The 21,870-nt window shown below is 43.6% G+C and overlaps 1 protein-coding gene across 4 annotated transcripts; it reads left to right on the top strand.

The window, feature by feature from the left end:
• The first annotated feature begins 223 nt into the window (after positions 1-223).
• LOC146254213 (claudin-18-like) lies at positions 224-21,850 on the top strand. 4 transcript variants are annotated; one of them, XM_084676511.1, is made up of 8 exons: positions 224-466; positions 17,389-17,476; positions 19,100-19,606; positions 20,244-20,300; positions 20,602-20,766; positions 20,907-21,042; positions 21,151-21,261; positions 21,426-21,850. In XM_084676511.1, exons 3-8 carry the CDS (start codon positions 19,387-19,389, stop codon positions 21,568-21,570), a joined length of 834 nt encoding a protein of 277 aa, XP_084532637.1. In that variant the 5' UTR covers positions 224-466; positions 17,389-17,476; positions 19,100-19,386; the 3' UTR covers positions 21,571-21,850. The 4 variants fall into 4 exon arrangements, with proteins under 4 accessions (XP_084532637.1, XP_084532636.1, XP_084532639.1 ...); XM_084676510.1 differs by having other exon boundaries at positions 18,645-19,606; XM_084676512.1 differs by lacking the exon at positions 224-466 and adding an exon at positions 13,207-14,332.
• Positions 21,851-21,870: the final 20 nt, after the last annotated feature.

Genomic DNA, 21,870 nt, shown 5'->3' with positions numbered 1-21,870 from the left:
TTGCTCTGGATAAGAATGTACTTTAGTTTTATATCTGTGATTGAATAACAACCAGCTTTAAAGGAGTCATGGACTGCAAAACGTTTCCCTTGTCATAGTTGAATAATGAAAGTTCGGTGGGTAAATGGACATACAGTGAACCTCAAGTCCCATTGACACCTCTTTCCTATAAAAAATCTCAATTTAAAACATGTAGCTGTAAAATGGTCGGTTAAACAAAAAAAGCCAACCTATTCTGTACCTGTCACGCACCAAAATGTTTATATCAGACACTAGTTTAGATGCGCAAAAAAGAAAAAAAAACAGTTAAGCTATGCGCTGCTCTGTGTACTTCCACAGGAATTACAAAGAACGTTTTGAAGTTTTAAAGAAGGATTTAAACACAATGGACAATTTAAAGAGGGATTTGTTAAGCCCCTGTTGCTGAAAAGAGGTGCCGACCGTGTGATCATCGCAAACTTACGCTGTAAGTATGATTTTGACGCTAACAGTTATTAGCAATGCTAACGTCTCCAGTATCTAGCATAGGTGGAATGCTAAATATGTTTCAAATACACATCAACACACTTTACTGGCAAATGACTCTAGCTAGACTAGCTGTTAATCGGCATTGGAAAGGAAGCTTAAGAAAAAAATGCCAGAAAACGAATAGCAGTCTAGTGTAAGAACTGGATAGAGGCAGGTGCTCTTACCTTAGCAAGCTAAACTAGTTTGTACATGGCTACAGCCTAGATGTTTTCTCTATCTAGTTGTTCTTGCATTCCTTGCAAATCAGCGTTAATAAAAAGCAAATAAGATAGCTAGTCTAGTTAACATTGACATTTGCTCGTTGCTTATTCGGTGATTTAGAAGACTGTACTGTTGAAACTAGCTAAGAGCAATAAATGTAGCGAATTAGCATGCTAGCGTAGCTAGCCTAGAATACCGTATTTCCTAGATTAAATGGCGCCCTCAGCATTTCATTTTCCTGACTGTTTCATTCGAATAAATAACTAGTGTTGTCATGATGAAGCCTGTTTGGCTATATTGCGTCTTTGCTCCGCAGCTTCGCTGTTATAAACCAACTAATCAGCGCGCAGCTCATCTGTATATATTCATGGGCATACCATAAAAGGGAGAAAACCTCTTGTTTTATTCCAGGGCTATTTCACAGGGTGCACCATGGCGCACAGAACAGCACCGGGGCCATGTTCAGCCCAACCAATGTTACATACCCGGAGACCCTTAAGGAACCGTATGAAATACCCTATAAAATCAGTCATGACCCCTTGCTCTCAGAATTAGACAGGGGGTTGTTTTCACTACCACATGATTGCAGGGTTTGAAATGAGTCACAGCAGGGAGACAGACACTCAACAATGGGGACAGAAAAACTTGTTCATCCGATTGTGACTGCCAGAACACAGAACACAGAACCTGTTGAGACACAGGGAAACAAAAACACAAAGAAAGAAAATTCAAAAATGGTCTTCTTATTCTTTACATTGAATGCTCCTGTTTTCATTTTGTCTTTCTCTCTCTCCTAACAAAAAAACTGTTATTTTTGAACCTGTCCTTTCTTGTTTTGGGGAGCTCAGTATTGACTGCCAAAATATTTCCCTTTCTGTCATATATGTGTGTGCTTGGAGGCAGAGACATACTTAACTCCCCCCCCCCCCCCCCCCCCCTCCTAGTCTCAGTAAACAGAAATACAAGGACACGGCGACCACAAGGTTGAAGGCCTTGTGGGAGGATTTGCTGATGAAAATATTTTGCAATCAGGAATGAATCGAACAGATAATAAGTGTTTTGGAATCAGTGCCCCCTATGGAGAATGTTCCTTTAGTTTATCTGACTCAACCATCGGGTGCGTTGTCTTTCTCAGTGCCACAAAGCGCCTGAGATCACAGACAAACCGCTTGGCTGCAGTGCCCTCTAGTGGCTGAAGGTGACACAACTTGCCTGGTGCGGGCTCAGAGTACTGGGCAATGATTATTCAAAACTCTCAATAAGTGACACAGTTTCCTGTCTGTGGTCGTGTCAGTTGGTACTCAGAAGTGGAAAGGGCTCTACCGTTAAGCTCTTTCAGTAATGACAACTTCTGCCGGTTGCGGATGATTAAGGATGATTACGTATGATTCAGGACCTCATTCAGGAGACAAAGGTAGAACTTATCAGTACCACCTCACCACACTGCTCTCGGCCCACCTGCTGTTTGTGTGAGGGGAGAATGCTGCAGCAGCTGCCTGATGTGGCCGGCCTGGACAGCCCTCCCTGTGCAGTAGGTCTGGGCAGCACCACCTCCCCACGGCCCCAGGGTGGAGGAGGGAGGAGGGGCGTTCAACAGCCTGGCTCCCAGAGCTGCTTGTTTGGGTTTCGTCTTTGTCCAGCGCCTGCTCTTGATCCTCGTCTCCCAGCCAGGGGACAGAGGAGACTGGCGATAGGATTATGTGATGACTTGTGTTGGGTGATGATGAACAAGCCCTCGTTAACAGGCACTTTAATGTGAGGACAGATAGCGTGCTCATTAGCTATAGTAATGACCACTTCGGAGTGTATGGCTGCTGCTCTAATTATGTGTTTGGTTCTCTCAGACTTGGAGCTGCAGTTAGAAGATGTCTCTCTCTTTCACTATCTCACTTCCCTCCAATATCCTGGCTATCTCTCTTTCTCACTCACCATCCTCCATTGCTGTCCATCTATCTCAACTCGCTGTCTTTCTTTCTCTCCCTCTCTGTCATATTCTCCATCTGTCCATCCCTCATTCCCTGGTCCTGTCCGGGTCGGGGAGCAGAGTGTGGTGGTAGCTAGTTTGTGTGTGTTTGTGTGTGTGTGAGGCCTGCAGGATGTGTTCTGAGGAGTCAGTGTGTGTGTGTGTGGTTAGGGTTAGAGGACCAGATGAGGCTGCGCAGATTCAGCTCAACAAGCATCCCCATCGCCAAGGCAACAGATGTTCCGGGTACAGGACTTGTATAATTGTTTAATTTTGGTCGTACAGAAAATCCTTCGTGAAGAAGATACTGGCCCACAATGATGACAAACTGGGAAAATGAAAATAACTTCTCTGTCCCTTTTACCTTTGATGAGGTGGGGGGCAAGGAGGGTGCTTTCGGCATCAGAGGGTTTAATCATCTCAGATTCTCTGAACATTAAAAGCTTCTCTGCTTTTTCCTGCTGTCTCTTCGGTTCTGTCTCTTCTGTTGTGTTGATAGGTAACGCTGGAGTGTTGTCTCTGTGTTGTGATTTCTGTAAAGGGTGGGACATTTCATATGGTGTCTCCAAGGACTCAGATGCCCTTCTAGACTCCTTGATTTTCCTACCAGTGGGACATTCTGCCTGTGAATTCTTTCATGTTCTCCTCCTCTCTGAAACTAAGTTGTTTATTCTCCATGATGACTATCTCTTTGGCTCAGAGAGAAAAAAAATACATCTTCTGAAAAGACTTGTGAGCAGCTCTGTCCAGGTCCTTTAAGAAGCGGAGCCTCGGCCGTAGCTACAAGCCTTCTGGAGGAGGCCTTTATTCTTCTGTCTTTCTCCTTTGCCAGTCATCTTTAAGATACTTGTGAACACACAGCTTTATGACAAGGAGCTAACTTAAATCAATTTAAAACAGCTTTTGAAATTCCTTTCGATACACCATTGTGTTCATTTGAAAAAGAATGAAAGGAAAATATGAATTGTAACATCTGTCATATTGGGAGCCGCCTTCCATGCAGCTTTCGTCACACACACAATGAGGTATTGATCGATTCAAGTCCATTTAGGTTTTGAAATAAATATAAAAAACATCTAATCTATTCCCGGTTATAAAACAGAGAATACTGGGAGAAAGAAACGGAGAGCCCGCAGGCAAACACACGATTACAGACACTCAGACGGAGGCAACTGGGCTGAGCCAGCAGGATGATTCATTTAAGCACATCTCTGTTCTGTCCTCCCTGAAGCTCTCTCACGAGGCTCTGCTGGAGGCAACAGCAGTTGGGCAAGACGAGGACTGTGGCGTCAACCACTGGACCAGCTGTCAAAATCTAGCAACTTGTTTGTTGTGTGTTTTGGGGAGGGATAGATCTATTTTGGCCAGTCTATCTTGAGAAAATATTTGATGGCCTGACTAGAGGTCCGGTGAGGTGAGAGGGATGCCGGTTCTTCTGTCTCTTTCTGAATATCTCACCACCCATCCGTCCACTGCTCAATGAAGCTCAAGGACCTTAAAGTGACATCTTAGTCGGAGCATTCGGCTCTGAGGGGTGAAATGCCTCTTTTTCCAAAACCTGAGTTACAAGCAAATCCTACTAATCTAGTACAGTGTATTTGAGGACTGACCACTGGTAAACCCTGAAGGAGAAGAGAGCATTAATAATCTGTCACAAGGCTGCTCGTTGGGTGATTTCCACAGACACTTAACTGCCATGGCGAGGCGAGGGGGATGAGTCCTCACCCTTGATCTCTCCCCCTCTTAAAGCACGAGGGGAAAACGGAGGCAGGCAGGGGATTACGGAGTGCGGTAATTGTGGTGAGGTGCTGGAGTCAGGATGCCGCATTTCTGCTGGATTAAGACAAGAAGAAGACAGGCTAATCTTGGATTGGGAGAGGAGACACAAGGGTCGGAGTTGTTCGAAAGCCTTCAGGCCGTTTGGAAGCTTATGTGACAAAATAAGGGGTGTTCACCCTTAACTCCTGCATAGTGCCAACAGACCCTCTGGAAACCTGGACACAAGACAATGTTTTCCGAGACATAGGAGAATTCTATTGTCTGCTCGTTGTTTCTGTTTTCTGTTGCTCTAGTATATCAAGACTTACACTAAAATATACATTCTACACTATTACTAATCAAAAACACATGCAAGTTATTTGGGAATGTTACCAAGCTAGGGTTTCCACCTGTCAGTTTGGAACAGATTTGGATAAAGAGATGGGTTTGATGCCAGTTTCAGAACTTGTCAGAACAAGGCCTGTTTGTTTCCTATTTCACTTGACTCACCTGAGTCCCGACCCGCTCAGACCAACAGTGATCAACCCCAGAATGAGGTCTGCTTCAAATCAACTTCCCCTCCTCTACTTGCTTTGTTCTGCGTTGTTGCGACTGAGTCCGAGGGTGAGGCTTCCTCAGCTCTGTGCTTCTTGCTGGCTGCTGTTGTGTATCTGTTGTCTCCTGAGGGGAGATGACCCCATGTCTGTTGGTTGTATCAGCAGCCTCTCATTGTGCTCCAGGCAGGATTTAGCCTCTCAAGCATAGCTCTAACGCTCAAAGCATCTTCCCTCCACAGCTTTCCAAGCAAACACCCAAAGTGGTATCTCGCCCTTTCTCTCGTTCAGACACTAATCTTGCTCCACTCTTCTACAGCAGAAACGCTTGTATTGTCAGGGAGCACTAATGTTTGCCTCCTATTCACTATATATACACATATATGTATTTTTATGTGTGAGGGAATCAGTTGCATGCATTGTCCCCAAATCATTGTAATATCTATTTAGAGTAGCAACAGCACTGACTGCCGACGCTCAGTATTCACAGAGCATAAACCAGCCTTAAGACTTAGAGAAGCAGAAGAGGCTTATCCCTATATTCTTAAACTCTCATCTTTTATGACGGTCTCAGGCATTAAGGATAGGATTGTGAATAGCAATTGTTCACCCGCTGCAGTGAGAGAGTGAGTGTGTATACGTGGGTGGGGGCGCTTTATTCCTCTGCAAAATCCCTTCCCTTTCTCCCGTTTTTTTCAACTGTAAATATTAACTGTGTTCTTAACTCTTAACGGTGTATGGGACAAAGTCATGTGCTTTTAAGGATACATTATGTGACAGATTTTCCACTGCAGACACTGCCGCTCTAAATAAGAAAAGGCTGTTTTATGGAGCCTGAAAACAAATTTACTACGGCAGAAGAAAAAGAGTGATTCTGAAAGAAGAAGAGAGAGGGAAGAAAAAAATGATAGAACTTTGCGGTATCAAGTCGTCACCAAACAATAAAGGAAAGCTCTCAAGGGGGTTGGGAAAATCTTTAAAAATTGCAAGTGTCCCATTTTTTTGTCCCAATGCAATGTCTCAAATCCATGCTTGGTCTTTCTTCAGAAAGTGTGTAGCTCTAATGCGTTTCTAAAGCTCTTTTTCAAAGCACAATGGAATACCACCATAGAAGTTTAGTGGTTCTGCTGAGGAAGTGGGCTCAGTCACTGAAAGCTGTATTATGCTGCTGAAGACTCCCTCTCTGCCATAGTCACCATCAGTTTTCATTAGCAACACAGTTCAGAGTTAAAATGCAGCAGAAAACCTCAAACCTCATATTTGATTACATTATTGACTGGAAGTTCCTCAGAAAGTCTTCAGCCATGGCCAAAGCCCCTGTGGATCCTACTAAATTGGATCCTTATAAATAAATATTAGAAAATAATAAGTAGAAAATAAAGCTCAGTTTCTCTCTCAACCATTTCTGGCTGTTCAAACTACCGCCAACAGCAGGGACGATGACTGGGCCTAACAGAGACACTCAGTAAATATTTATTCATTTACTTAGTAAATAAAACGCTTCCTAAATAATCAAGAGCGAGAGAGAGCCCTGGGGATATCAGAGCAAGTAGCAGTGGCACATGTTCACATCAAGCAAGCAGAGCCCACAAACCTTAAGGATGAGTTAACATGAAACAAATTGCTCCTAATTGACACGGGAATAAATTGTGGCCATGAGCGTTTTTTTTGTAGCTGTCGGCTGCCATTCTCCCCATCTCCATTCATCCAGGCCCTGGCTCTGTAATCGAGACGGCAGGGGTTGACTGAATTTGTAATAAGAAGCGAGGCACGATGTGGATATTTTAATCAGCACTGACTCCTACATGGGGGGGGGGGGGGGGGGGGGGGGAAGGCCGCCATCTCTGGAGGAGGAGAATGGAGATCCCTGGTCACCCTAAGCCCTAAGTGGAGAGGAATGGAGAGATGGTGGAGGTGGAGAAGGATGGAGAGATGGTGGAGCTGGAGAAAGATGGTGGAGGTGGAGAGGGATGGAGAAATGGTGGAGAAAGATGGTGGAGAGGGATGGTGATGGAGAAATGGTGGAGGTGGAGAGGGATGGAGAGATGGTGGAGGTGGAGAAAGATGGTGGAGGTGGAGAGAAATTTGATACTTCCAAAGAAAGTGATTTTACTCATCTACAGTAAAGGACATTTCAGCTACTCCAACAAAGACAAAAAATAAGAGAAACTCAATTGACTTTAAACTATAAAAATGTAAATACTGAATACTGTTTTTACACTGTTTTTACAATTTGATAATTTTACACTTATTACACTGTTATTATGTTATTATGTTACAGTTGTTACACTGTTGTCATTACACTGTTGTTACACTGTTGTTACGCTGTCATTATTTTATTATTACACTGTTGTTACACTGTTATTACAATATAATTACACTGATTATACTTTTACTTTTACGAGAGGGGAAGTAACATAGTTACTTAAATTTTCTGCACAAATGTCTGTACTTTTGACGTCTTACATTTTCAAACCAGGCTCGTTAAATAGTTTTAACCTGTATTTGGTGGCATGATCAGTATTATTTCTTGGCATTGCGTGCCTTTTTAAAATGTCCTGGTGCACAACAAACTAGTCTACGAGGCTACCATAGAGCAAGGCAGAAGGCAAGTAGAAGAATGGCTAATGTTATGGATGAGACAGAGGGAGTTTGCAATATCCACATGACTGAGAATAGAGACATTCCTGATTCCCTTGGCCATATATGAGGGAGACCAAATGGTCGGCGTCAAAAAGGATTCCTGGCAAATGCGCTCCGTGTCTACAGTGTATTTTTGTATGATTTGTATTAATATGATGTGAGCTCCAGTTTCAGCGTGACACTAAAACAGGTTGTAAAAACGGCTACTTTTTACTGAAGTATTTGTCAGAGCCCATACTTATTTACTTTAACTTGAGTGAAAAAGTTTATTCAGTACTTTGACTTTTACCAGAGTATTTTTAAACATGAGTATACTTGAGTAAAGGATGTGTGTACTTTTGCCATCTCTGGTTGGAGGTTGTAACGAGCATGGATTATTTTCTGCTAGTTGATTTAAGGGATGCCAACATTCAAATAAGCATATATTCTACTACTATTTCATCATTTAAAAGCTTACGATCTGTACCTTGGTCTTAAATACGAGCACCTATCACCTGTGTTCTGGCCATGTTTCTACACTAGTGTACCGCTCCTGGTTGTAGTGTTTTCTTAGAGTGTAGTCTCAGGGGAACCCACGAAATGTTCCTATTTTATAATAACGGCATTATGCCTGCCTCAGTCAAACTGTGTCATATCAATTATACATCCTGATTGAGTACAAGTCCAGCAGACAGATGTGACAGGCCCAGGGGAGACACCAGGCCATCACAAGCCCCCAGGCCTCTGGGTCCCTGCATCCACCATTCAGGCTCAAGTGAGATCTTTGATTAGAGATCATGGCTGTTTGCAGTGTACAGAGTCTGTGTGCTAATACCCTCCTACTGTGCCAATGACAAAAAGAATTAGCTGGAGATTAGCAGGGCATTAGACTAGTCTGACTTTGTCCTTCTCCTCTCTCAGCCAGAGGAACCTCAGTCTAACCTCAAGATGACAGAGAGGAAATGTTGTGGGTTTGGTTTTGTTGTTGCTACTCTACATTGTGAGCACACAGCCTGTTCTTAGGTAATGTATCTTGAGCATTAGTGCCCTGCTTCATTTTTCATCAGTGTGACAGATGCATTAGTTGTTGGTGGCTGTAGCCACTGTGTACACATCAATCAGAACACCAACTGGACATTATCTAATGTTGCTCCTCAATGAGTACATTTCATAATGTGCTACAGTTGATACTGGTATATTATTCATACTTATTGTCAAACATCCACTGATTGATTAAGCTCTGAAATGCAGAGACCCATCAGAGCATATTGTTGGAGTTTTTTAGTTGCTCTCAGACAGTGTCGGTCACGGTGATAGATTTGGGCGTCCCGTCGACATTAATGGGAGGGCGGGTGCCTTTCTTAAGTAGGTCTACTTCTGCAGTGGCAAAATGAAAAAGATGCAAAACATTCAAGTGCTGGTGCCTCGTGGGCCTCAGACAAGGTGAACGGGTACAGCGAGGGCTAAGCCATGTGTGGGAGCGTCATACGGATCTGGCAGAGATGAATTAGAGGTCTGGAATAGACCTTGCCAGGACAGAAACAGCAGCTGGCACCATTTCTTTCTCTCTTCTTCTCTGTCTCTTCGGGAAATAGAAAAGATAGACGGTGGAAAAATACCCGAACACTGCGAAAATGGACTGAAATATATAACAAGATTCAAAGGAAATATCAAATTTTCACAACTTCAGGAAAGCCATTCAGAACATCCAGTAGAAGAGAGCGGGCAGGGAGTAATGGACCCTGAGACTATTGTCTGAGCACTTTGAGAAGTTTGTTAGAATAGCAAGGCCTATAATCATTCACCCTGCCTTATGTATATTAAGTAGAAATTCACTGCCCTTTATGATAAATTGCTAGGGTAACAGTAAGACACCTTTTTTGCATTTCAATGCGAGTGAGTGTCAGATTTTTATTTCATTACTTGGCGACATATTAGCTGATGGATTTTTTTTTTGCAACCGGGATTCCACTGAGACAGCGCGCAGACAGAAAGGAGTGGAAGGGAATTAAATATATATATAAATAAATACAAATCAGTGTCAGGTTCCTTTATTGCAATTTTGAGAACCATCAGCACCCCCTTCCCTCCCCCCACTTCCAGAATGCATGTGCATTAGCACACCTCTGCGGATTGCATCTAGACTGTGAAATGATATAACATCAGTCTGGTAGCTCTCTTGCTGAGTCGACAAAAAATCAAGGTTTAATTCATCTCTCGATATGGATCAGGAAGTGTCTGGAAGGAGGAGCACGGCCCCTCTTCACCGTCTCTCAGCAGGGAACCTTCCCCACTCTTTCTCTCCGCAATAAAGCCAGTCGCTAATCTACAAACTCGACAGAGGAATTCTTTACGCTCTGCTAACTTTGAGAGGGTGAGGGAACAAAATAAAGGTGCCAAAAGCAATTAACAAATTACCTCAGCCTTCCTTGCTCCTGTTTAATCTGTATGTAGCAAATCCAACTAATAATACATTAATGGGAAAAAGATTATGGAGGATGAAATGAGACATTCAATAGAGGTAGTAATTATAGTCTTTGTAGTGCTCAGTGGGAACTCAACGAAAGAAAAAAAGAGGTGAATAAGGCACCTGATGCTATACTAAAAGTATGACAACTCAGAAGGATTGGTTGTATTTCAAAGAGAGAAGGTAAATGTTTGATGATCTGAGAGAACTTTAATATACAAAATGAGACACAACTATGCCTTTACAAAGTAGCACCATTACAATCTTTGTCTAAAGTGCTTCTTTACTCACCAGCTCGCATCTCCTGCTACTTTTGGAACCAGTCTTATTGCTGAAAGAACTGCTACCCAACACCATTTATAGAACTAAGAAACTACTATAGTGTTGAACTGGGGCTTGAATGACTCTAATACTCATGGAATACATGGCTTAGGTGATTGTACAGTACCAAAAATCTGAGGTCATAATTCACTATTGAAGACTTTTTTTAAATGAAGTGCCAACAATACCAGGACTTTCTGAACTGGTAGCTGGCACCTCTGGAGTGGTGACGGTAGAGAGAGTGAATTCTTCTTTGTCACAGTTGAGCAGACCGGGTGTTATTGGATGGAGACTACAATGGCACTTCCAGCTTTCCCCTCAAAGCCCCTGGGCCCTCCCCCTCACCCAAGCCCTTTAATGACTGCTGTAATTGTACGTGCTGAAGCGTTTGACTGTTGATAAAGATGAAAGATCTAGAGATAATCCAGGGACCCACTCGCCTGCCAAGCCTGCCTCTTTGACTGGGGCCTTCAGACAGTCTCTGTTGTGGGATGTGGGATACTTTCATAGATGGCCAACATTGCTCGAGGGGAAGAGAACTGGAGAAGAGATGGGGTTGAGATCCGTACCACATTTGCTCATAACTGGATTATGAAGTCCACTAAATCATCATGTTCCTGAATTGTATAAGATTGTATCGTCATAACTGGATGGACATTATTCGACAAGGAAAATAGGACAGCTCTCGTCATTTATGATTGACAAATATGGTTTTGGCCGACAGTCTAATGTGAGGTGAGGGATGTTTATTCGGTGTCCTGAACAAAGGCCTGCCCCCTGACTTTGTCCACTCTGTCCACACCCTCATTTCTCATCAGTGACAATCCCCACTGCCCACCGCTGGTGAGGAATCCTCCCAACCGGCCATTGTCACTGCATTAACCGTAGGCTAGCATAAAAGTAATTGGAAACTGATGCAAGCCAAAGCTCCAATTAAAGCAACACCAAAGTCCTCGTTCTGTATAATCGGCAATAATGGTTTCGTGTTTTGGGGGACATTTGGTGGCTCGCATTCAGTGCCCACCTTCTGACATGGACTGTTAAACTCCGCACAAAATCCCCATTTCACAATAATCTTCATTTCTGTCATTTTCTTTCTGTCTCCCTCTCAGATGACGACCAGAGTCTTTGCGTCGCTTCCAGTCAGAGCAAGTGCCCGTGCGAGTGCGAAGTGTAATTGACTAGTGACAACTTGGCGACAGGATTGTTAATTATGACTCCAGGGTACAGCGTCCGACTGGACGTACTACCCAGCCGTAGTGTGGCTCACTCGCTCTGAATACTGAGATGCAGTGTTGTCCTCCAGTCTGGATGGTTTCCACAGGCAGGCTTCACCGAGTAGGAAACATGCCTGGTTCAATCTCACCTTCCCTTCCGTCCACATCAGACCCAGGAGAAGGGAGAGGTGCTGTTCCTCTGGTCCTCGCCTGCTCAGACCCCCTGGTCCTCCCCTGCTCAGACCCCCTGGTCCTGCTCGTCCTCCCCACCCTGGTCCTGCTCGTCCTCCCCACCCTGGTCCTGCTCGTCCTCCCCACCCTGGTCCTGCTGTCTGTGAGAGTAGAGGGAGAGGTCTATGCTGCTGTCGACATTAAGTGTTTTGTGAGGGAGGATATGGAAGGGGGCGTGAAACAATTGGAGAAAATGGTCTTAAAGTGCTTAGAGAATCTCCTTTCTTTAATCGAGGCACACACACATGCAGTACAAAGAGAAACAGAGCAAACCCCATTCTCCACCGAGCGACTGTTCCTCTCTCCGGCTCCAGCCCTCTTCCCCACGCTCTAAATCAGGTGACACACAAGATTTGGAAGGCCTTTGTTGCTTTTTAAACTCTCATGCCTACAGATAGGTTGTCTCTCATCCACAAAGGGTAGACCAGGAGGTCTGGCTTTAAGGCCTGTACACAAATGTGAGTTTCCCTTCATGCTTTCCTGCCTATTTCTTTAAGATAATTTCCTGTTGTTGAGCTTCCTTCATTGTTTCAGGCCTTCGCTTGCAGCTTCTTTCAGCCACAGGCATACTGTAGATGTGGGCAGACCATGATAGGTACTCATGGGATGACAGCATCCTATTAAACGATGATCTCTCAGAATGGATATCTACCTGATCTCCATACGTAATTGGGTTTTGTCTCTTGCCGGTGTGCAGAGCAGCATTGTGGAGAGATGTGGCCTCCTGACTCCAGTTCCCCTCCATCCCACTGGCACAGTTAAGAGATCAAGAAAGTGATCAGAAATAGCCGCTCATCTCATCTGTAATTTGACGATGAAGTGGAGAGAGTGAAAGGGATGCGTACCTGCAGGGGAGGGGCACTGCGGGGGCTCATGACCACTCCCACTGCCCTCAGAGTAACATTCTGAGGAAGAGGGCCCCTTTGTTATCGCCCCCCGTCTCCCTGGCAATTATCACAAACTCCACTTCTCCTGCCCTCCGGAGCCCAAGAACTGAGCGGCCAGAAAAGGAGAATAGCTACATTTATAATTTTTTTTCTTCTTTTTCCATAGATTAATTTTCCGGGAAGCCCTGTCACAGCTATGCGGGAAAGCAGGCAGGGAGAGAGAGACAGAGAGAGAGAGGGAGAGAGAGACAGAGAGATAGATGGAAAGAGAGAGGGAGAGAAAGAGTGCAAAGGGGGATGGGGTAGGAAAGAGGAGGGGTGGAGAGACTGGTCTACGCTGCACAAGCTTTTTCGTTTCTCCTTTCCTTTTTTCCTTGACAGATCATTTTCCATGCAGGGTATCAGGGGGGCTGGACTATAATTGGCATGCAGATTGCAGCTGATGGCGTCCCGCAACAGAAGAAAGGAGCTGGCTAGTTAGAATAATGAGGCAGGCTACTGATGGATGGACCAGAGAGGAGGTCATACAAAATGTTTCAGACACAATTCCTAACCCCCTCCCGACTGCAACACAACCAGCTCCTCACACTTTCACTTCAATTTTCCCCCATATCCCACAAAGCCGTGATATTTCATTATTTTCTTCCCCCAGCCTTCTGGAGCATCCAGCCTCCCTCTTCGCCCCCTTCTTTTCTCCTCCATTCCCCTCCTCCCCAACGCCTCACCCCTCCTCTCTGCTGCATGCAGCTCTGTGCAGGTAGTCAGTAGCAACACCAGAGAGGTGGTATCAGGTAGTCAGTATCAGGTAGTCAGTATCAGGTAGTCAGTATCAGGTAGTCAGTATCAGGTAGTCAGTATCAGGTAGTCAGTATCAGGTAGTCAGTATCAGGTAGTCAGTAGCAGTTAGTCAGTATCAGGTAGTCAGTATCAGTTCATAGACATGTTTTTTGTTTTTTACAAAAAACAATGTAATATTAATGTAGAGTGATTAAATATAAAATACTCTTCTTTATTCAATCGTAAACTGAAATGTTTTTCCTACAGAATCTCCTAATTTCCTAAGAGTTTACTGAACTTCCCAGAGTGCTCCACAACAGTGCTGTGTGGAGGACGGGCGTGTGTCCCTCCCCTGTTCATGCTCTCTCTCTGCTATCAGGAACCACAGACCAGTTCTCAGGCTGCAGCCTGCTCTGGCCTGCCACGCCAGCTTCACCCTGTCACACGTCACACCATCCAGTCTCCCCTCACCAGTCTAGATTCCTGTGTGTCTGAGAACACAGGCCCAAGGTAGTGTGTGATTGTGTGTGAGAGTATATGAGAGAGAGCGTGTTTGTGTGTGTGATAGAGTGAGTGTATGAGTGTGTTTGAGAGAGAGAGAGTTTATTAGGAGAGATAGTGAAAGTTGGGTCTGTGTCAGATATGGCCCGGGGAGGTTGAAGTAGCTCCTAGTAGTTCAGTCTTTCTGGACAAAACCTGATGTCACCTCTCCTCCACCCTGAATCCTGAGCTCTGATTGTTCCTGGTGCTGCAGCTCTAGAGATAATAAACAGAGACTAACATTTCTCCGGGAACCCTTGACTCAGGTAAGTAAATATAGGAATTAAGGTGTTAGTTGTGTAAAGTAACATGTTGCACACAAACAGATCAGTGCACTTGCTGGCATTTTGTTTCGCTAAATAACTTGAATGTCAATGTTACAACTGTTTAACTACCATGCTGCCTGTAGTGTCATAACCACCAAGCTGCCTGTAGTGTGATAACTACCGTGCTGCTTGTAGTGTGATAACTACCATGCTGCCTGTAGTGTGTTAACTACCGTGCTGCTTGTAGTGTGATAACTACCATGCTGCCTGTAGTGTGATAACTACCATGCTGCCTGTAGTGTGATAACTACCATGCTGCCTGTAGTGTGATAACTACCATGCTGCCTGTAGTGTGATAACTACCATGCTACCTGTAGTGTGTAACTACCATGCTGTCTGTAGTGTGATTCTCTTCCAGACAGAAGCAGGTAAAAGCACGGTCAGTCTTTGATGGAACAGTTCAGTTTGATCAGGAGAGAGTTTGATAGTTGAAGTATCATGGGATTTCAGTTCCTGGCAGCTTCTCACCTTCGGTAAAAGACCCGAAATAATAACTTTAAACTGCCAAATTCAAACTTGGAGTCTGAGACAGCCCATGGTAGATGTACTTAGCTTCACAGCTCAGGGCTGATTTGTGGAAGTCAGTTTATTTGTGGGAGCCTAGCTGCGTTCCCGGCGGTCCAGCAAACTTAATCTCACTTGCACCCCCATCAATGCCAGACAGAAGAGAACAAATTCACTGTCTCATCCTCATTCTTCCCCACGCGCCCAGGCGCTGTGTACAGTACACACCAGATCAAAGCCTTAATTGAAAAATAATTATAGGCACTTAATCATAGAAAGCAGTGGGCTAATTGAAGAGAAAACAAGCCGGCAAGTGCAGGCCTGCAGAATCGAGGCAGAAAGAGGATATTGTAGAAGCTTGAGTCTTTAATAAAGCGTCCTCTTCAATCCCCATTGTCTTCCAGATTAAATTGGAGAGGGCTATTAGCGAAGTTAATTGGCTCTCTAATTTAGATCTCTTCCCTCTGAATGCATAACGGATGCGAGCCTGTCGGCCAATGATGTGTACACTCTGTCACTCCATCCTGCTAGACTCCGATTGGTTAATTGCTTGGGGATTTTTGAAGTTTTCTCTCATTCTTCAAATGTAGCACATTTCTGAGACTTAGCCCCTCCCCTCCCTGTGTGTCTGGGTGCTAAACACACTGAGAGTTTCCAGTGGGAGAGACGTGGTCGTGCAGCGTTTCATGGTTACAGGTTGGGTCTGTATCTCCAGATAAAGATTATTAATAACTATTTCACATGAGGTACATTAGGCTCTCAGAAGTCTTAACTCATGTAGAACAGATCAGCCCATCATCAGAGCAGCCCAGCTCAGGGACGCAGAAGGGCCAAACAAGAAGGTCTCTCCTGGTTAACAGCTGTAGTCTGTTGTGTCGTCTTTGGTTTCATATGTTTTTGGTTTTCTTTCCTGACAAAGACACCGATTCCAACAGTTACTTATCATCTTAGATTAATTTCCCCTCCTGAGAGAGAGGAACTGTGTTGTAAATGTGAATTCTGCAACTTCTAACCTGCTCACAGTGTGCTGTACTATGGAGCTAGAAAGGTGACAAAAGTATCTGAATTTGAATGTGAAAGATCTGAAATATTTGTATGTCGAATTTCATCAAACTTAAATATTTTACTGTTGAATATATAATATCTGAATTTTTTGTATGCCGAATTTAACAAAACGGAATTATTTTGATCCAGAAATACACATATCTAAAATTCAGATTGCGTGAATTCAGATTCTTAAAATTCTGACTGCTGAAATTCAGATTGCGGAAATTTAGATTTTGTCTGAACTAGGCCAAAGGTGAAGCAGCTTGCGTTCACAGGGAAAAGTAGACGATTTCAGAACGACCACATTTTACCTCAGAACAAAAGCTAAGAGTTGCTCGTTGGCGGAAGAGTATGGAGCAAGTGCTGGAAGAGAGTCGAAACAGACAGACAAACTGGCAAAACAGAGTCGAGACAGAGTCGGAGGGCGGCAGAGACTACTGGAAGACGCGGAACAACTGGCAAAGCTGTGGCCTATATATTTATGTTCCGTTGTTCTCTTTTCTGTGTTGGAGTTCTTTTAAGAGCTTGATGGCATCAACATCCAGCCGGATATAAAATCATGAACTTCAATTGTTTCTCTTCATTATAATACCCACACAGAAAATCCAGGTTGGATCAAGTCACGCTAGCTATCTACTGTATTGCTAATACTTATAGCCCATTTTGGGTGGTCAAGAATATTTTTTATTGTCTTCTTATATTCCTATCAAAGTAAATGTTCAGCCTATATGTTCATTTGCTAAGTGACATTTCAGATCGGTTTTGGATAGTGAAATATTTGCTGTCTGAGAGATCGGACATAGTAACAACAGCATAGGAGTTATATATCTATGGTTAAAAGGATATATCTGTGTAGTGCGGCCGGGTGTGATTTGACTCATCGTCCACAAATCGTCTGGAAGTCAGTTTTGATCACATGCCAACGATCTCCATACTACATCTTGCCGACGTATCTTCGACACATCGGGCCGACGTCGGCAAGACTTATGTGTGCTATCTGGGTCTTCCTCCAACGAGCAACTCTTAGTTTGTTCTGAGGTGAAGTTCGGTCGTTCTGAAATCGTCTACTTTTCCCTGTGAAAGCAAGCTGTTTCACCTTTGGCCGAGTTCAGACAAAATCTGAATTTCCGTAATCTGAATTTCAGCAATCTGAATTTCAAGAATCTGAATTTCTGCAATCTGAATTTTAGAATTGTGTATTTTCGATCAAAATAATTCAGTTTTATTAAATTCGGCATACAAATAATTCAAATATTATATATTCAACAGCAACATATTTCAATTTTATGAAATTCGACACACAAATATTTCAGATCTTTCATATTCAAATTCAGATAATTTTGTCAGCTTTCTAGCTCCATACAGTACCTGAGGGCCACAGAGGACAGCAGGTTTCTGCCTCGGTCTCCTCTCACTGTTTTCTCTGCACTAACTCTGACCTCTAGTGGAACTGACGGGCAGCGCATGGATGGAGGAACAGGAGCCATTATGGTAGTAGGAGGTGCTGGCTGGGCAGGGATCCAGAGGTGAAAGGTACTAAATGCTCCATTTCACCACTATTTTCCAAGGCAGCCTTTCATCATTTCATCAGAGTTCAGTTATAGTGTGCTTGTTAGTTTGGGCCTCTCTAATGGAAGTCTAAATTGACAGAAGCTAGTGACCAAAATGGGACTTGGTTGTAAATAGACTCTTGAAAGTTTTATGCCCCCAAAAACTTCCTTCTACATGAATACAAAAGTCAGTTAAACTAGTGGCTGAAAATGTCTATAGTGTGTGAACTATACCATGCAAGGTCTATAAAAGCTCCTTACCACCCTGTATGAACCCTATAGCTCATTCATAAAGGCCCTTATACTGAGGAAATGGTCTCTCTGTGTGCTTGGTAAATAGGGGACGTGAGAGAAAGCTGCAGAGAAAGAGAGCTAAAGAGAACCATGTTGTTAGAGGGGAAACACACTGGGATTGAGCTGCACCAGCTACTGTGCCTCCACAAGCAAACCTTTGTTGATACAGTGATAAGACTAGGCTAGTCAGAATGAACAATACAAAATATGAACGTGTATGCCACCTGCAATAGGCAAAGATCTGAAATCATTGACTTAGAACCTGAACATGTGAATGATGGAGTGTAGCGCTTCATAAGTATTTGTTGAGTTTCAAGCCTGACAAACCTTTAACCTGTGACCTTTTTTCTCAGTATTCTGTTCTGTTCTCGGGGTGGGTCCCTGTTTGCGTTGCTATTGAAATCCATTCTAATCTCAATCTGATTAGGGCCTTGGAGGGACCTGAGCAAGCCTGCGATCTTGCCAGATAAACACAGTTTTATGACCTGTATTCACCATGTTTCCTACAACATTCTCAAAAATCATATTGTTTATTTGGCTTTTACGACATCCTAACTTTGCAGAAATGACCACTTTAACACAAAGCATTATTATATAGTAAATACTACAAACAAAATAATGCTCACAAAGATACAGACAAGCTATTTCAGTCTGATCTGGTCAATTAAGTCTTCTGTGTCAAACTTTAGTATAAATTCAAATTTGAGAATGCAGGTATTATCCGTGATGATTTGCACTTTTGTTTGTCATCTGAGGTGTACAACAGTTATCAGCTTCAGTCAAATCGGTTTCAGTTCATTACAATCATATCAGTATTTGCTTTGAATATGTAGGCTACGTCCATGTTCTGTCAACAGCGTCACCTGGTATCAGTGTCACCTGGTATCGGTTAGAAGCCGCCAGAGAAACACAACACAACCCTAAACGGCTGTTTAAGAAAAATCGGCGCCTACATTTGAAAGAAGCACCATATCTGCTCCCCGTCTCATCTCAGGACAAGTCACTTCCAGACGCACACAATGTTTGCCTCAAGAGAATACTTCAAGCCTTCGAAATAGAAAACACTAAAACAGTTTATAAACTCATTCATAAAGGCTTGTATTATTTTATGTGGGTTGGGTTCATGGTGTATGTGTCATGGTAGAGATAATGGGAAGACTTTGTTACATAGGGCCACTTATGAGTACAGTACGGTATAAGCCCTTAGGCAGCAAAGTATCGGTATACTAGAATAAAACTGTTGTCAAATGTTTCTGTGACTAAACCATAAAACTCTGATCTGCCTCCATCTTCCCTCACCGTTACTCCTGAGCCACACCCTACTTCTGATGGCTGAGGGCAAACACACGAGGTGGAGGTCCGCCCCGATCTTAAAGCAATCAGTCCAGACCCAGTCCAACTCAGTCCAATCCAGTTATACAGACACAAAGCCTCACAGACTCCTGGCCCAACATCTGACCTGACCGAGGGGAGTCTTCAGAAGACAAGCAGCAGGTTCAAGCAGCAGGTTTAGACTGAGAGAACAGCTGAAGAGTACAGAAGAGTAAAGAAACAAAAGAAGAGAAGTGCAGAGAACAGTAGAGTGGAATCGAGAGCACAATGGCGGTGACCCTGTGCCAGGTGATGGGCTTCGTGCTGAGTGTGCTGGGGTTGGCGGGGATAGTTGCGTCCACGGGCATGGACCAGTGGGGCACAGAGGACCTGTTCGACAACCCCGTTACGGCCATCTACTCCTACGCTGGGCTGTGGAGGTCCTGTGTGAGGCAAAGCTCTGGGTTCACAGAGTGCCGGCCGTACTTCACCATCTTGGGTCTACCAGGTAGGACTTCCTTTCTTTAATTGAGCTGGACATGTAAAAATACATGAACTGTACACATGGTTGAAAGGGGATCTAATGACTTGATATGAAACTCACTACATTCGGTCCATTAAGAATCACAATGGATTAGTAAGTACTGGAGTATTATAACGACCATCATGATGAATGGAATTTAAGAGGCTTGTAATTTGTCATTTGAGAGAATAATTAGGAAATACTAGATAAGAAATAAGGTGAAACCACACCCTTCAATGTGAAATGCGGAAATGGTCTTCCAAAAATGTTATCATTTATCGAAACTGTGACGACTGTGATGTCGTGTTGTGATGACATTTTGAGTAAACATTTGATAAGGTTGGTTCTCTCTTGAAGAGTACATAGTGATAAGGTCCCACGATGGACAGCCATTTCAAGAACTCACAGCCCACCTCTGAGGCGAACAGGTAGCTATCAGACTAGCGCAGACAAAGTAAAATGTCCGCCTCGATGTTTCAGCTAACAGGATTCATGCTGGCATTACTGGGACAGTTCTTGATATCAGCTACCACAGCAATGGATATGTGGGCATTGCAAGACCGCTCTTTTGCTGTAGTAACAAGCGTTTACACCTATTCTGGACTATGGTATTCATGTGTAGGTACAGAATATGGCACATCTCAATGCAGACCTTTTTTTACCATCCTAGGACTACCAGGTAAGACTTGGCTGGAGTTTAGTTGGGGAGATAAAAAGCACTCTAGAGAAGTAACTTTAAAGGGGTTTAGTCGTCCAGTCTATTTAATTGTACTGTCGACCTCATGGGATATGTACTGTATGCTGTCGACCTTATTGGATATGGTAGTTGAAGAAGTAACCTACAAAAGATCTTCCTTTTTCTTTGACGCTTTCTTTTAGAATTTTTGCATGAAATTAGTATAACATTTCACATGTTTGTAATTAGTATAACATGTAACATGTTTGTAATTAGTATAACATTTCACATGTTTGTCCCTCAGCCCTCCTTCAAGCTGTGCGAGCGTTGATGATCGTAGGAATTGTTCTGGGAGCCATTGGGTGTTTCATTGCTATTTTTGCGCTGAAGTGCCTGAAGATGGGAAGCATGGATGACAACCTGAAGGCCACCATGACTCTGACCTCTGGGATCATGTTTGTTCTTGCAGGTGCATTGAAATGAAATATTTGATTTATTTCTTACTAATTAAAATGACCTATCATTAAAGCAAATAAGCCGTATTTTGGTGTCTTCCGACACTCACACGTTTTTGCATCAGCTATGTTGATCCCTTGTGTTCTTCCCTAGGTGTGTGTGGCATTGCAGGTGTGTCTGCCTTTGCTAACCTGGTCGTGACAAGCTTCAACTTCACCACCTACAACGATGGGGGGCTCGGGGGGGGGTTCGGAGGAGGGCTCCTGGGGGGGGGGTCTCTGACTCCGAGGTAAACAGACAGAAAATAGACACTTAGTTGATATACCTGCAAATGGTCGTTTTTTGTGATGCTATATTTGTTCTGAGCTCTTGCGTCATTACTTTGTTCCCTTTCCAGGTACACATTTGGCCCCGCCCTATTTGTGGGTTGGATAGGAGGAGCTGTGCTGTTTGTGGGTGGGGTCATGATGTGCCTTGCCTGCCGGGGGATGGTGCCAGAGAGGGACTGGTAAGCTCCACCCCCACCTGGCTCTGGAACTCTGATTCTAGAGCTCCGTAGGGGAGCACACACTACCTTGTTCTTCTGTTGGTTCAATTATCCCTTGGTTTAGTCATCCCTTCAACTTAAATCACATTAAAATAATCACATTGCTCTTGTTGGTATTCTTTTAGGTACAATGGAAAGTCCTACAAAGCTGCCTCACACAACAACACAGTGTACAAGGCAGAGCAGAGAGGGCGGCCGGCCTATGGGGACTCCTACAAGGCACCCAGCATGCAGGGACACCAGTCCACACAGAGGTTTGACTATGTGTGAACACCATGAACTCCATGGAAAGCTTGGAAGATCTAAGAGCATCTTCTAAACCAAGCTATGATCATTGTTTATCAATTGATATTCATAACAATTTGGTAAGGGTTGAAGACAATTTCATACTCAAGGTTAACTGTGTAGAAGTTAAGAAGTCAAATGTTTTTATTAAACTAATACTCTTCTTTACTTTCTGTTTATTATCTTCATTATTTTATCCAGTTTTTTAATACCATTAAAACATTTGTGTCCAATTCTGCATTTATGAGGAACATTGTAATGTTTATTTGTAAAAAAAAAAAAACA

Source organism: Hypomesus nipponensis, chromosome 16 (assembly GCF_054491055.1).
Source record: "Hypomesus nipponensis isolate SF chromosome 16, ASM5449105v1, whole genome shotgun sequence".
Taxonomy (NCBI): domain Eukaryota; kingdom Metazoa; phylum Chordata; class Actinopteri; order Osmeriformes; family Osmeridae; genus Hypomesus; species Hypomesus nipponensis.
Note: the sequence above shows the minus strand (reverse complement) of the source record. Positions and strands in the feature narration are given on the sequence as shown.